Source organism: Hetaerina americana, unplaced genomic scaffold, assembly GCF_022747635.1.
Source record: "Hetaerina americana unplaced genomic scaffold, ioHetAmer1.1.p SCAF_2, whole genome shotgun sequence".
Lineage (NCBI taxonomy): Eukaryota > Metazoa > Arthropoda > Insecta > Odonata > Calopterygidae > Hetaerina > Hetaerina americana.
In genome coordinates, this window is record NW_027286763.1 from 16,234,740 (window position 1) to 16,251,506 (window position 16,767).

A 16,767-nucleotide genomic window follows, 5' to 3' on the forward strand; every position below is an offset into this window, starting at 1 on the left:
CCCCTATGGTGTACTGAAGCGGAGGTAATCCAGTAATAACGCAGAGCACATCTGTACTTACAGTTGAGTAGCTTCTTGTAATAGGGATTATACAAGACCTGTGTGTTTCCCTTAATTTTGGAGTGGTTGAACCCAGATTTCACAGCAGTGGGTGAGGACTGGATTCGATGCTCCGGTGTACACTTGTTCCATTGATTTTTGTCCACATGCATTATGGCACATTCTTTTGGCGGGGAATTAAATATTTATTTAATTTACTTAGTTATAAAGTTGATATGGTCAACATATGATGGTTTCGTCTAGTTTTCTTCCCAGATATTTGAATATTTTAACTCGTTTCAGCTGAGTTCCCAATTATGAGAGACAAATTTGCACTTTTCCACAGATATATTGTACCGTACCACGTGTTTCAGTTCATCGAACCATCTTCAGGTACAAGACAAGACGGTTCGATGAACTGAAATGCGTTGTGCGTTACAATAAATCTGTGGAAAAGTGCAAATTTGTTTCTCATAATGACGAACTTCCACTACATCTCGCCTGAATCTGTTGAGAATATGAGTCCCTCATATTTTCGGCTTACGCTTAACACTCGCCCCGAATGCTATGAATTTACTTTTTTCCGTGGAAAGTTTCAATTTATTGACCTCCGCCCAGGCTTCAAGGGTTTGCATACATGTCGCTGCTTTCGATTCGAGTTAATTGGGATGTTAGACGCAGTAATTCTAACTACTTTATGGCAGTCTTTGTCCTCATCATCGTCCGGAAGCAATTAATGGAGGATATTTACCATGTTTTCTTTAAAGGAATATATCTGACCACTTGGTTTTATTCCTGCTCCTGGGATTGTTGGGAGTTTTAGCTTTTCAAATACTTCCCCGTTTAACCTTGGAAGTGACTTCAACTTCATTAGAGAAAACACGCTGCGTGCCCGACAATTCAAAAGGTCTTTATAATCCATCCAAGTGTATTTTTATCTATGCAACAGTTTCCTAGCTCTGTGAGTAGTGTACTATGTGTTGGTAGTTTGCATAAAGCTTATTTAAAAACTATAAAAATCGCGTCCACAGGAACATTGCTCTTTCCCGAACCAAAGATATCACGAACAAAAGCGCAAATTGTCTCTCGCAGGATTTACCCTTTCGGAGGCTTTGCTGGTTCTAAATCAATAATTCTTTCACTATCGATGTGGTGTTGCACGTAACACCCCCCCGCCACATGCCCTTGCGGTGGCTTCAGAGGTATAGTGTAGATGATAATCTCCTTGATTCTCTACATCTACATAATACGCCGCAAGCTGGGCGTGTGATGATATGTCACTAGCCACGCATCTACCATGATCTCTACTGCATGAATCCAGAACGAAGGTGTGTGGCAGGGGCGACATGCAACACGAGGAAAGTGTAAGGAATGAGGGAAAGGGAAAAATGGGCAACCACTCAATCCCTGAAAAGGACGTGCATGATTGAGTTCATCATAATGTTAGCGGCAGGTTTAGTCTCATAAGCTTCATTTGCCTGATATATTTGGAAAATGTTCAACTATCATTCTGTTCTGCTCACGATTGCGGTCCAGTTTATAACTTATCGCTTCCAGCGAATGCACGCATGCACTGTGCTTGCGAGGTATCATCCAGATTCAGAAAACTTTGGTGCCGTGAACACATGGTCCGCGCACCAAGTGAGCGTCGCGAAGGACAGGCAACATACACGTCTGGGACGTGAATTTCCCATCGGAAGGCGACGGGAGTTCGAACAAGCTTTCCCCCCGAGCCCCCTCCCTCCGCAGAGGCAACGATGACGCCAGAGGGGGCCGCGGGGGGGGGGAGTGCATGAGGGGAACAGGGGTGGAGGGGGAGCGAGGCGAGGAGAGAGTAGAAAGTTGTGAGAGGGCGGCGTTAAGGAGGAGGGGGGGTCGCTCCCTCCTTGCCCGTCCGGTTTTAGAGCCAAGTTCATTTCCAACGAGACGCGGAGGAGAAAGGGAGGGGGGCTCGAGGCAGGAGAATGGGAAAAAGGGGGGGAGGAGTGGCAGCGTGGTGTTCGCTCTCCTAAGAAAAGAAAGAAAAAACAGGGGGAGGGTGGCCTTGCTCTCCCAAGAAAGGTGGAACCAGTTCTTCTCCCACCTCCCTCCCTGCGCGTCCCCCCCGCCCAGGGGAAGACGCTGCCCCTCCGCGTGCGTGCAGACTACTACACCCTTCCCTCTCGCTTCCTCGCCTTCGCTTTGACCGAATAAACATTCCGAGAGCACGCCCTTCCCTGTGTGCCCAAGAAAAATTCCCCCACCGCACTCCCCTGCCGACGCCACTCTCGCCCTCGTCCAATGACGGCGTGGTGCGCTAGAACACAACCACACGCGCGAGTGCTTGCTTTTCACCACATCCACGACCGTTCCCCTAAGCATCAATCACAATATGAAATTTTCGATGAACTTCGGGGATTATTAAGGAATCAACTAGTACATTTTCTATTGCGTTCACTTCTCGTCCGCAAATTTATCCCGATCCTTTGCAACACGGGGATTTGTGGAGGCAAGTCATCGAAAATTACGATAATGAGTGGTTAATTGCATCTGGGGAGTTGACAGTTTGTCGTCAGATTATTCCTAATGTCATGGCCACGACTTGTGCATGAGTGAAAGGGGGAGGGGATTCCTTCTATGGATTAGTCCGCGCAAATAACCCTCAGTAGTCAATGCAATGCGGCACTAAATTTATTCCTTGTGTGCCAGCGTTTGCATTCGATTTATACTTAAACCGCGAATGTGTTCTTAAGTGTCTCCCAACCCAGGATATCCAATATTATTACGTCCCTTTCCGTTCGTTCGCTCGTTATCCTAGTTACTTCGAAGCCGATCTGCTGTTCCGGAGGGAAATCGTTCACAGACTTTTTTGTCCTTTCTATCCACTCATCGTCATCGTCAACATTTAGCCTCGAAACCGATGGCATTGAGAAACACAAGCATTCGGTCTAAAGTTCCTCAGCATTTTGAATACGATCAGACCGTCACAAACACGATTGGACGGGGAAAGGAATCACGACGCCAACGGCACAATTGGTTGAAATTACTAATGCTCATTGCAGACCACATTTTCACCACAATCGCCCAATGGACTACTAACAAACAGAATTTACGAATAAGTGTGGCATAGTCCGATGGCACTGGTACGCGGAAGCGAACGCTATCTGGCATTTTTTCACGACTCATAATTTTCCATAATCACCACGTGGGGTATCAGTTGGGCCATTCGTAATCAGGAAGCTTCGAACGTCATGAAGCGTCTTCCTCATGAATTATTCATTTATACACTATAGCTCAACAATTAAGTGTTGAATATTGCAAGAGCAGCAATAAATAATTATAAGAACGAAAGACGACAAATACAAACTGCTTTCATGCCAACGTTCTTCCCTTACATCATCTATCACTTAACAGGCTCACAACACCATTCATATTCCTACACACGAAGGAAACCAAGTAGCAAACAAACAACCGCAGCAGAGATTTCAATACGCCGCCTCCGTCTAGTGTGACACTCGCGGTAGCAGCAGCACTCCATACTCACGCCCAGCCGCAGTAGGCGCTCTTCCACGGGTCGTCTCGAGTTGAACTCGGATGTCGTCGTGACACTAACCAGAACGATGGAATACGACCAGATTCCGATGAGTTTTGTTAACTGGAAATATTGTTCAAAAAGGTTCACCACTGTTCGAAGGCTGTCTGTCTGCCACGGTCCCACTCTCCTGACCCGAAATGCAACCCCAGAAAGCTATATCGCAGATTCATGACTAAGAAAGTGCCACCACACGACTCGCCAGGACATAAGACCTCATCACTAGCATACATACCTGCCGACGAGACATTCGTATTAATACAGCCACGTCTCAACAAAGAACGTGTTTTATTATCGTGGAGTTGAAAATATAGGAAGAAAAACTTCTCCATGCGACCAACTAAGAAAGAAGGGAAATGAGCGCATCATCCCAATAACAGCGGGTACTCATAATGAGCACGTTTTGACACCTGTCGCCTCTTCTTAATATTACGTAAATGCCCCCCCCCCCCAATTCCCGTAGATATTTTCGTCGCGGGTGTAATTACCCACACGGACGTGTGTGGCCTCACCGTCGGACGAATACGAAGCTTAGGGAGGGGATGAGCTGTTGGTAAAACCAACAAGTTGCGACGTTCGGGGTTCATACCACGTTTATTCGGCATTGAAACGTGCGGTCCCGTATCTCCGGCGGCATTCGCCATTAGATTATTCACTCGAAAAAGGAGTACAAAAACACCTGCTCAAATGTAACACTTAAGATATTAACAAAAGCATCTAACCATCACACGTAGAAAAAAACACATGTAAGGAAATTCACCCACTACAATATTCAATCAAATAGAAATTTTGCATCAAATAAATGACTATTTTAACTCATTCCTGGTTGAAAATCATTGCCGAGAAACTCAACTAACGCCTCCCAACTAAATAGGTTTAGGAGAACCTTTGGCCATCATCATTGGAGCAATGTTGGCGTGGACGGGCACTCGGGGGAATCAATCTTTCATTATGGGTGAACTCCTCGCGCTAGTACAAGACTTCATTCATGAATGCGCACACAGCAACCACTACTCGAAAATTAATTACTACGAAGCCGAAGTAGTTACTAAGTACAATACCAACCCACGCTTATTGGCATTCCACAAGATAGTCTGGTGCACAAGGTGAACCAAGTAATTGTAACTACAGCCACTATTAGTAGAGCTTAACAACGTTGGATCTCGAAATTGGGCGAATCATTTTCACCGACAGAGGGAAAAAGGGATGCAGAATAAAAACAAACCAATGAAAACACTAGAAAATTATATTTATCCTTTTCGAGTCCTGCAAATAGGTGGAATACAACTTACACAGTACAGAGGGGTACTCTTTGATTGTTCTCTTCAGAAACTAACAACTGTAAATGCACTTATAATACATCACATATTGGAACGTTAGTGTTCTATAAAGCAGTCATAATTATTATAATTTACTATATCTTATACAAAAGTTCATTAAGATTGTACCCAACTGAATTGTTAAGGTTCTTTCTTTAAAAAAAATCGAATGACATCATCGGGTCCATGAAAAGTTATCACTTTGGCACCCATCAATATGATTTTGGGAGCAAAATATAACGAGCAAAAGATATATTATGAACATATATGCATGCTGTCTCATAGAACTTGTTTCATATATAACTGATAAATACATTTTCTGAATATAAATAATAAGTTACATAAATACAGAGCATTCATTTCGCCCTTAATTAAACGATTTCAGTCCAGATGGCAGTGGCCTCTCTAACCATACACAACACACCAGAGAAAATCAGCAGGATATAATAATAAATTAAATATAAACCACAAACTGCTATTAAATCGCGGCGGCAGGAGTGGTCGTATCTTCTTGGGGTTCAACAGGTTACATAATTAACTTGCACACCATTAAATACACATAGGACATACAACCACGTACATTTTCATCCCACTTTCATTGTAACGAGCAAAAAAATTAAATTTCAATTGATATGGCTAGAGGATGACCACGGAAATAAGATATATACTTTTAAAAAATGAAAAAAAAGAAAATAGCGGCTTAAACTTTCCAAAACAAAGTCTGCCAATTAGATATATATTTATTATATATATTATATATATAAAGTCCAAAGAAAAACATGGGGAGACTCATGATTCGTTTAGTCACATAAATCAGGACAATAATAATTAAACCATTAAATAATGAAACCTGAAATTGACTAATGGAATACAAACATTTATATAAAAATGCTTCCTTCCCAAATAATATAAAAATGGCGGGTGATGATATTGATAGGCTACTTGCTAAATACTTTTTTAATAACAAGGGAATCGTTACTTTTTGTGTGTTATAACTTAAACACCTACTTTGAGCGTGACGACTATCGGAAAAAATAACTGAATCCAGCGATGAAAATGATAAGAGCAAACGTACAGTAAAAAATGAAAACTTTTTCCAAAATATGCTCCCTTCCCCCCCTCTCCGAATTCCTCCTCACCCAAACTTTTCTTTGTCGATGAAAAATAATAGATATTAAGATAGAAACAATGGAAGCCCTGCCCTGCTCATACTCTACATTCCCCACACGCATTCGTCTTCACGGTAAAAATAAAAAACTAGGTCAGCCACACATCGCGCGACAGTCACCCCGGTCATTCAAACTCCTCCGTTGCAAACCCCGAACAAGGGCACTATACCCCCCTTCGTCGACATAAGCCCCCCTAGGCGTCGGCGCCTATGATCTTCCGGCTGAGACTGTTGAACACCGGAAGCCGGCCGACCTCTTTGGGGGAGCCGGGGGACGAGGGTGACTGGAGAGGGGAGGCATCGCTCAGGCACAGGGCCTCCAGGGAGCCCACAGGGGACTCGATCACGTGGGCGGTGGACTGCTGATCCCTCACGGCCACGGGCAATACCAGAGTCTCCTTGACTCCATCGAGGTCGCCGAGACTCAGGTTGCGTCTGCCAAGAACACCGCCCGTGGGCGCCAGCGGCGCTAGGGCCGGCGGGGACGTCGCCGGCTCTTGCTTCCTCAGCATGCGTCCTAAGCTCCCGAGGCGGACGAGCGACGTGAAGTCTTGCCCGAAGGAGAAGGCCGTGTTCGCGGATGATGACGTGGACGAGGAAGAAGATGAAGGCGGCGATGAGAAGGAGTTGCCGGGGTAGAGGTCCGGCTCGGAGAAGAAGGAGCCCAGTGAAGTGGGTGAGGCACTGAGGCTGGATGGCGGGGAGGGAGAGTCCCCGGTAGAGCCCAGCAGGGGCACGGGCTTAGGGTAGGTGTGGTGGTAAAACTGGTGGTGGTGGTGCTGCTGCTGCCTTGGGGGGGTCAGGGGCCCGGAGAGTGGGAGAGTAACTGGCTGTTGTCCCCCGCCGCCAGACTTGGACGCCCCGCCACTCTGGGCCGCTAAGGCGGCCGCTGCCGCAGCCCTCGCCTCCTCCGCGTTGTGAATGAAGTGGCACCGGGGGCCGTATGGGCAGAATCCGATTGTGTGGTAGGTGCGGCACAACTCCGTCTTGTACTTTGGGTGTCTGACGAGGGTCCTCAACTCCTGTGCCCCGTGAGCAAATTGACATTTGTCGCCGTACTTGCAGGAACCGCTTTCCTCAAACGGTCTGCACAGCTCCGTCTTGTAGCGACTTGTGTTTATGTTGGACTTAGCGGCGGCCGCTGCTGCTGCGGCGGCCACGGCAGCCGCTGCCGCCGCCACGGCTGCGTTGCTGGTGCGCTCCACTGGCTCGCTCTGGCTACGATCGAGGCGCCGGTGCGGCGACAGCTGCTGGGTGCCTACCGCTTCCAGGCCGAGAAACACGCCAGGGTCCATCTTGCGGCTGCTGTTGTTGTTGCTGTTACTGTTAGCATTATTGTTTATATTGTTACTGGAGTAGATTCCCAGCGAGTTGGCCATGCCACTGTTTCCGGCCGGGTTCGAATTGCGCCTGCTGAGTGGCTGGAGCCCTGACAGGCCAGCACCGAGCACTGGTGAACCGACGGCGCGACTGTCGGAAGACGAGGATGTCGTGGACACTGAATTCCATCTCGCGGCGGCTGGTTTCTGTAATCCTCCGCTGCCATTGTTATTGTTGTTCTGTGAATGACAAAAGGAGTGGGAATTAGCTGACTGAACAGACCAGTGCGACACCTATATTTTAACTTATCACAAGGGATCAAAATCTCCATTGGCAAACCTTTGCACACACAACCGAAAAGTAGCATGAGTTTACATCAACGATAACTTTCTGACGTAAATCAGTGAATACGATTGAGTTACGTGTCAACAACTGACGATTGAACGACTACCCACTTCGTACTAGATACACTATTAACTCTATATTAATTCCGAAAGCGAAATATTTATTCACGATATCGCGAGAGCAACCTAGCCAACCCACTCACGACATGAATGAACGGATTGAGTGACGGGACTTGGTGCATGATGTGCGAAATAGACGAGGCAACCCCCACCGAATCGCCATCAAGATGAATTTCCCAAGCACGCCACTAACTGCCGCGGCCAATTTAGGACGACTTCGCAATTATACACACCGATCACCTATTCGATAGTGTACAGAGGTTTAACTCCAGAGGAAGATCAAATTTTTTGGATTCACATTTCTGCTTTACATTAGGGCTCATATCAATATGGTGCTAACTCTCGAGATTTCTACGTTACAGCTGTATTTCTGGGAATCGAGGATGCAAATAAAATTGCCATCAATGGCTCTAGTGCTCACCAGAAAATAGTAACCAAATGATGACAAATGCCATAAAAAATATGATCACTGGAAATGAAGATATTAAACCTTCATTGAGTATGTTTAAACACCCCCGACCTCCTCACATCGACTGGAAATTAATCTTTAAATGCCATAAGATATGCATTAAAATGCTCAAGCAAAGCATTTAACTGACGGTGGAAACCATAAATCTTAGTTATCACGGAGAATGACAAAAAACAAAACGTGAAATGCGGGCACAAAACTAATTCGTAAATTTAAAAAAAGAGGACACGCATGTACGGTATCGGCGAACTTAACTGCGGTATGAACTCTTCACGCGGCTTAGGGAAGTAATTGAAAATTTATGCACAGAAACAGCAACTACACGCACTCGCAGGAACTCGTTAACTAGAGAAATAATACCCACTACTGCTGCCATATTCATTAAAAATACCTTGTCACTAGGTTAAAGTCACCCCGACGAAGCAGTAATGGCAAGTAATTATTTTACTTGTCGGGAAATAGTTATATTTTAGTTAAAATTTGCGACACCCGGAATATGCACAATTCTGTAAACCTGAGCTATCTAAAGAACAGACCCAATACACGCACCGCGACCATTGTGGAACAGCAGCACATGACAAATTCGCCGACACGCGGGGCAACCGCGGAGCCGTCGCAACGGGGACCGTGGATCGACGTTCAACGCAGTCCAAACACAGATTTACATGCGCGGGAGATACTCGGAAGTTGTGTCACTAATGGTAACAATAACCCCGAAAGTTAAATGAATGAGGGCTCTTCAGCACGGATTGGACACGGCCGAATGGAACATTCTAGCGGCGAGAGGCATGAATAATACCGTCATACAAGCCAGCGACATTCTCATTTCATTAAGCGTACACCCCTCGCCCCTCTAAATTCGCTATTAATAGTAATTCCATCGGAGTGCCAAGCAAAAAGCGGTCGGCAATTGAAACGACAATTAAGTTTATCTTGAAATAGTAAAACCACCCTGCACAGGAACTAAGGCAGCCGGTTGGTCGTACATACTCCATCCCTTCCCTTCCTGCACTTATACCAGCGCATGGACCAGCAAGTACCAAGTACCCTCATACCAGAAAAATAGGGCATTCAAGCCAATCAGGAATTCCCGAATGGAAATTAAAATGCTTTCCAATTGCCCAAAAGTTACTTCTTTTCTAATTTCCCTGAAGTAAAATGTGCAAACCTCGACGCTTTCCCGACAGCCTTACACTGGCACTCTGACCGTACGCGAACGACATAAAACAAGTTGCCAATAGAAATGTTAAACAATCGCTCTTCCCTCTTCCTCTCGTCGATAAAAACACACCAAACTCGATATATTTAGCGCATGCAAAAGAGCCCCGAATGGATTACACAGGGGGGGGGGGGGAATGAGGCGTTCCGTATATGAACCGGAACGAGAGAGGAGGAGAAAGCGCCTTTGTCTCCCCTCCACCACTTAAACGGACGAATATTGTCAAGAACTTGTCCCGAGGCGAAAATGATTAGAAGGGAAGGAGAGAAGGATTCCTATGAACATGCGGAACCGTAGGGTGGATTATCAAATAATAATACATCTAAATGAGAAAGAAATTCACCCAAAGTAAATCTTGAAACAAACAAAGGCATCACCGAACCGAATGATAAAATCACAATTTAATATACTTGATTTGTGACCACAACTAAGATTAAAATCCAGTTTTCCATGACACACACGCTTGAGGAATTGAAACAGCCAACCGCGGCGAACTTTATCTGGAAAACAGTCGAAAATTCATTTAAATGAAAAAAACAATTGAATGACTCGAAATAATAACATGAATTGATATTGTATCGATGCGCACATTATCATTGTCAGCAGCAGTAACACACTGGATGCCATAGAAAGAGTAGATGACTATTTAGGCGGTCATGCTTACGTACAATCGGGCCATCAATCATTGAAGTGATGGACTTGGGAAGCGTCATTGCAAAAGTCAACCGCGGATTCGCGATTTGAATGAGATCGCCAAAATTGAAACGACGACATCGCTCGATTTCCTAAAATCAGATCCTCTGTCAGGTCAAGGCCTAAGAAGTGAATATTAATGACCGCGCCTGGTACAGTAGCTTTAAAGATATCCAACCGTTAACATTATTAACCTTAAATCATTCCCACTCGAATTATAATTTATGTAGCACTCCTGCTCTGTCCTCCACTCAACATTTCCTTAACAACCTGGGCACCTCGGAGATAAGAGAATCATGATTCAACCTTCCTCAACCAGCAGCTTTTACTCAATGAACGGATACTATAAAAAAAAGCCGTGAAATAATCAATCCAAGCATGAAAAAACATATTACATTAAGAATGTGGAATTCAATCGTTGGCGAGAAACAGTATATGGCAAGTGATCCGTGTACCAACAGCAAGCGTGTGGAAGGCACCTTGAACGTGTAAAGAGACAAGTTTAACTTAAAAAAACGACGATACCTTGGGATAACGACCAACAATAACAAATTTTTCAACGCGAGGGAATAATCAACACGAAGGAAACCATGAGCTACCAAGGCCTCTCCGCGTGTGCATTTAGGCAACAAAGCAGCCAGTCGAAACTATAAAAAATATAATGGGAGGAAAAAACTAGAAAAAAATGTCGCGGCGAGGGCGATAAGAGGGGCGGAAGAAGAACCACAAGAGGGGTGGGGGGACCTTTTCCTCCCGCCATTCCCGACGACGCGGAGCCAACGTTGACACGGCTACCAACCGACGAATAATTAATTTTGCGCTCCTACCCACTTGTTGATTCCCCTATGGATTGGGGGTAGAGGCGACGAAGCGATTGTAATTGGCGAGATCAGAAGCGGATTAACTCGAGTGAATTCTCCCTTCAGCACTAAGTAAATTAAGCCCAGGGGCAACTTTACAGCCCTAAAATAAAGAATGGCATCCTCACAAATAAAACGCAGCTCCTCCTCCGTCGAGGTTTCTCGGAAAAGACACCTGACCACTACTAACATACTCGAAATGAGTCGCCGTCAGAAACCCGGTCCTGTAAAAAACTTAGTAGTCAAAACTACCTTCGGGGACGTAACATGAGATGCTCAGAAAGGCTACAAAGGATTGAAAAGAATACAAAGAAAAAATGCGCTGTCACGGGAAGAATCTTTCTGAACGAAGAGAGCATGATTAGTTTGAATTCGGAAACATTAGTAACGTGTGAGGGCAACGTGCACGATTCTCTATTGCCGCTTTACATTGGTTGACAAAAACATCGTGTGTTTGCGGGAGAACTGCCGAAAATATTGGTAAGAACCCTTCCTTTCGCACAGCTATCACGACCATTTCAGTCAAAACCACGCACGATAAACAAAATGACGATTAACAATTATCATCAATCACATAACTGCGTATAATGACGACGACCAAACACCCCCTGCCAAACTCTCACGTGGTGCTTAGCGCGATAGTACGTGCGAAAAGCGTGCTCTGCAAACCCAAACAACCAAAAAATGCAACTGGCATAACCCTGAAAGCTGCTCTCACACAGCGCCGCTGGAAAATTCCACGCGGGGAGCGATCGAGCAGCACGGACCTACCAAACAGACCCCGGCACGAAAAGTGGGCACAAATCGACGGTGGCAGATGAGTGCGCGTGTTTGGAGCATAAGCAGTCCCTCGAACCCCTGGGGGGGGGGACCTTGGGAGGGGAGGGGGCCCGCAGTTTCCCATTCATGATCTTTAAGGGCGCCCAATTGTACAATGGGCCCTCACGCTGTACCCATCCCCCCTGGTGGCTGCGTGTCCCACCCCGTGCACAATTGTCCCGGCATCGACCACTCACAAAAACGAAGGGGATGGGATAGGGTTCGGAATGAAAAATAAGCGTACGCTCCGCGGGTGCAGACACAGACGAACGTGTAAAGAGGAGGGGGGGACCGAGGGTCCGAAGGAAACACGACCGGAGAAGGCAAAACATTGAAGAGAAAAATAAGGTAAACCCAAGGCGAATCCTGTGAACATTACATTCAGAATCACATCATCTGCAGCCTTAAAACAGCCCCGCGGCGCCAGGAAGAACTATCGACAAAAACACATCACTAATGCATTTTAATTACATTCGTAACCTGCGAAACACCGCTAGGGATAGCGTGGCAATCTTCGACGACTGAAATTTTACTTGTACCAAGCAAACCATGGCTAGGGTGTGTGGCAGGGGTCTGTCGCCATTCAGGGCAAACCACTCAGCTAATATGTTAACTCGCGAATTGTTCAGTTTGCCTAAAGTGCGGGTTGTTTGCAGTGAAGAGGAGCAAATGAGCACCACTATAAGTAGGAAATGAGATTCTGATGAGGAGCAAAGGCATTTCCGGGAAAACATCCCAAGGGGGAAAACTTCGTGGAATTATCTAAGCACGCATCGCAAAAGAAAAAATCGTGATAAATGCGCAGATCGGAACGAAACCTGCCGCTAACCGTCACGGGAAGGTTGGCGGTGGCAAGAAAGTTAACTCTCTCGATGCACGCGGAGGAGGGGACCGCCGCGACATGCCGGCGCCTGCTCGAATGGAGTGCCCCACAGCGAAAAGGCGCCCTTGGTCCGGGCGAGCACCAGGCACACGTTAGTTCGAAGCAACAGGAGATTCGCGTTGGCGGCGGGAAAGGAGGAGGCCCGCGGTGGTAGTTTCATTTGGGGAGAAGGGTGACGGTCTCTACAGACTCTCACATCGAGCCGCGGCACACAATCCTACTTTCCCGAGAGAGAGAGAGGGGGCGCCGACGATGCCCTGCTCGACTCACGGCGGCCACCACACCTAGGGCCGAGGGAAAGCTGGCACGGCCGAATCAGTTCGAGCGAAGGGGCCCGGAAAAATAATAACAATAATAATAATTTAAGGAAGGGAGGGGAAACTTTATTTCGCTGGAGCATACAATAATAACACCCCTCACGACATTCGATCAGCACAACTCCGCACCGATCGGAGAGGTTCACAGGTATAATGCAGAAGAACCGCACTCGAAATGCATCCAAACCATAACCCCGTAAATCCCAATATTGATGTTGGGCAACCTCTTCATCTATTAAGTGATTAATTGTACTCGATAATTTCAAATTGTCCGAATTTCGCATTCCAGTAATAATAACTGGCCTCCTTTAATACGGAATTGGATAAAGGCAAATAACATTAACCAGAAGGTCCAAAAGGCTGTTACATTCCCATATTTCGTAGCATTTTCGACAAATACCTACCGAATTCGTACAACCTGACGATCCTTGGAGAAAACATTCGCAAGCCAAGGATGGTTGTCCGAGTCGCGAAGATGGAACCTAAAACCGCAAACTCGAGCGACTCACGTCCGGGTGAGCGGGAAAGAGTGATGATCGTGAACTGCGAAATTTCAGAGGAGTAAGGAAGGAGTTTCGCGAGGCGTAGAGTAAAAGCTAAGAAGCCCGAGGGGAATGACTGCGCCGTGTCGGGCATGACCAAGCTGCGCGCCAAAAGTTTTACTCCAGAGACCAATGAAGTGCCCTTCCCCGCTGCCCACAGGAGGGTGAGAGAAAAATAATGTATTACGGACACACGCGAATACTAGCTCTCCCTCGCGATCCGTAGGTATTCGCGCGAAACCAAAGCAAATCAGCTCGCCTAACTCGGCAGGGCGGGAACTTATACTTTTTCCTCGCGAAAAAGCAGTGGCCGTGCCAAATACACCACTACTACGAACCCGGAGAGCGGGGATATGGAATCCGACAATCCGTATGCGATGAGGCCAAGGGATGCACGGGGGCGGCCCCTACGACTCGCAAGTGAAGACGAGGAAACGACACGGACACGGCGAAGATCGCCACGCATTCCGTGAAGTCGAGGGAATGGGCAGGGACTGAAGTTTCCCTCATCGAAAAGAGTTCCCGCGACCATATCCTTACCTTGTAGAGCAAATCCCCAAATTCGTAGAGCGGCGAGGCAGACATCACTGCCGTCGACATCTTGCTGCACAATCGCTTTTAAACTATCCACTGCCGAAACAACCGGCCCCTTCGAGAAGTGGAAGAGCAAAAAAAAGAGGCAACACTCGGCGAAGGGAACAACTCTTTCTCCCCCACTGTGTTGGTCCCCTACAACCAAAATAAAGAGGGCAGAAGTCCTTCCGAATCCGTCCGTCTTCCCGCTCGAGTCCTCAAGGCGGGGCAGAGAGGGGAGGGATAATCACAAAACGGAAGGGACAAAAGAGTGAGTGTTGCTTCTCTTTCTCTCGCTGTAGGGATGAGGGCGTATTTATATCAGCAACGGATCACACCCGGTGCCCAACTGGCCGTACACGACCTCTCACCGTCAACTTTTCTACCCTACTGCGACTACGCCGCTGCTCTGACGAACCTTGACTGGTTCGTCGGGGGGGATTGTGGGAAGGTTGTGGAGGGGCGGCCAGGCGAGGGGAAGTTTGGAAGTCGAGAGTGTGGGGTGGGTAGGGAGGGCGAGATGAGGGAGAGGCGATGGTTTCCTGCGTTCTCAGCGTCGGGGAAAGGCGAGAGAGGGGTCGACGAGCGTGGGGGAGGGGAAGGGGGTGAAGCGATGGGGGGAAGCGGAGGGGCGGTCCGCGATGAGCAGCAGGGCAAGGGGGGGATGTGGCGCGGAGAGAGGGGGGAACCATGCATGCCGCGACGCTTGCCTTTCCCTCGACCAATGGAAGTGCGCGCTCCGTGACGTCAATCTGCCGAGTCCGCCGAAGTTCAGAGGGAGAAGAACCTCGTGACACAGTTCCTAATGCGAAAGACTGGTGTGGTTTGAGTTTATAACTCTTGATTTCGTTTAGAAGAAGCGCTCGAGCTCCCACGCAAAACTTTTCTTTCTTTTAGAGGACGAATAAGTGGCGATGAAGGGAAATTTTTATGCATCCCTGAAAAACCTTTCCCAAGAGCAGCGGGAAGAAAAGGCCGCACTTTCCGCCGCGCCGTCAGCCTTCGCCCGCCCTTCGGCGGCATCTCTCCCCCGTCGTATTATTCCTTCCCGATTGCCTACACACACGCACCCGACACTCGCTCCTGCGAGGTTGTGCCCACCGCCGATTTGCGCCGCAAAATCGAGCTGTTGTACCACTGTCATCTCCGTGATGCAGAGCAAGTAGGTGTCCGGCCAGGAGCCTCCTCCCGGGATCACTTCTCCCCGCTTGCCTGTGGGAAGACAAAATCGCTCGGCTCCGTGAACCTCCTTTCCTTTTGGCGGGAACGGCGACAGCGGATCTGAGACAACGGGGTGAAATGACGGACGACAATATTTGTCTTATACTCGATGAAATGCCCTCGATCATTGAAAATAAATTTTCCTGCAATGATTTAAAAAATTCATCTGCTTAAACGCCCCGCGATCCACCATTAAGATATATGGTAGGGGATGCAAGAACCAGGTGGGATGGGTAAGGGAGAGGAAGAGTGTTAAAATGGTTAGTACAAGGGAAAACAAACATTCCCTTAAAAAAGAAAAAACGTGCAAATCCATGAAAATGTTGAAGGAAAACTCAGTTCCAGCAAAAGCAAACAGCTAAAAAAGTTCTTTGATAAGCAAAAAAAAGGAAAGGATATGAAAATGAACCATAACATCATTAATGGTTCCCGGACGGAACCACACTCCAGGGGTGCGCTCTCAAGTGTCATTGTCTATGTATGCAGTATAAATATTAAGCAATTTATATAAATAAATAAATATATATATATATGTATATGTACATTTAAAATATATGAAATTTATTATATTATGCAGTATAAATTTGATTAGTTCTTACATTCGTTTTATTATCACTCACAACGATTTTTAATGCTCTTTTGAAAACGTCATCAATGATGGAAAACAAACCCTTCAGGCATCGGACTTGCCTACTGTTCGGTGGGCATTGAATTGATTTCCTATTAAATGGATTTGAAACGATATTTCCACAATACTCTAAATAAATCCTAATTTTTTCTTAGTTTTTCCGCATATACCCCGTATATCCTTCACCCAGGAGAAGTAATTTACTAGTCTAGTGTTAACAAAAAACTTTCGTTTCTAATACTCGCTACTCTTTTTTTGCTTTAATTTTCCTGTAATAGTAAGTGAGAAATTTTACCGATTCATATGAATACGGAGATTCCGATGTTATTAGATAATTGGGAATATTCAAAGACTACAAGTATTTTCTGTGCCTCCATTTTTCAGTTCCGTAACTTAAATTAGCATCAAAACGGCTGAGCTTACATTTTGTAGTTTTGTTTCTTGTAAAAAGTTTTGTCAGCGGAAAAGTCGCGGACGGGAAGTCGACAGTCACGTGTATTTTTGCTTGCGTAGAAGGGAAGTGCGTGCGTGCGTGAATATTTACGGGCGCACTTGAACGAGTATTTTACATACGTCGCCCTGTAGTCGTCTTTTATCCAGGCACACCCCGAGGACAGGAATCGTCATCAACGGTGATAGTTAGCTCTTACGGAAAGAGGGCA

The 16,767-nt window shown here is 46.5% G+C and overlaps 1 protein-coding gene across 1 annotated transcript; it reads right to left on the minus strand.

Annotated features, from left to right (window-relative positions):
* Nucleotides 1-4,838: 4,838 nt before the first annotated feature.
* Nucleotides 4,839-14,664, minus strand: Tis11 (Tis11 zinc finger protein). Its single transcript, XM_071584573.1, has 2 exons — nt 14,224-14,664; nt 4,839-7,656 (listed from the first exon to the last, which is right to left on the minus strand). Exons 1-2 carry the CDS (start codon nt 14,281-14,283, stop codon nt 6,292-6,294), a joined length of 1,425 nt encoding a protein of 474 aa, XP_071440674.1. The 5' UTR covers nt 14,284-14,664; the 3' UTR covers nt 4,839-6,291.
* Between the last annotated feature and the right edge of the window lie 2,103 nt (nt 14,665-16,767).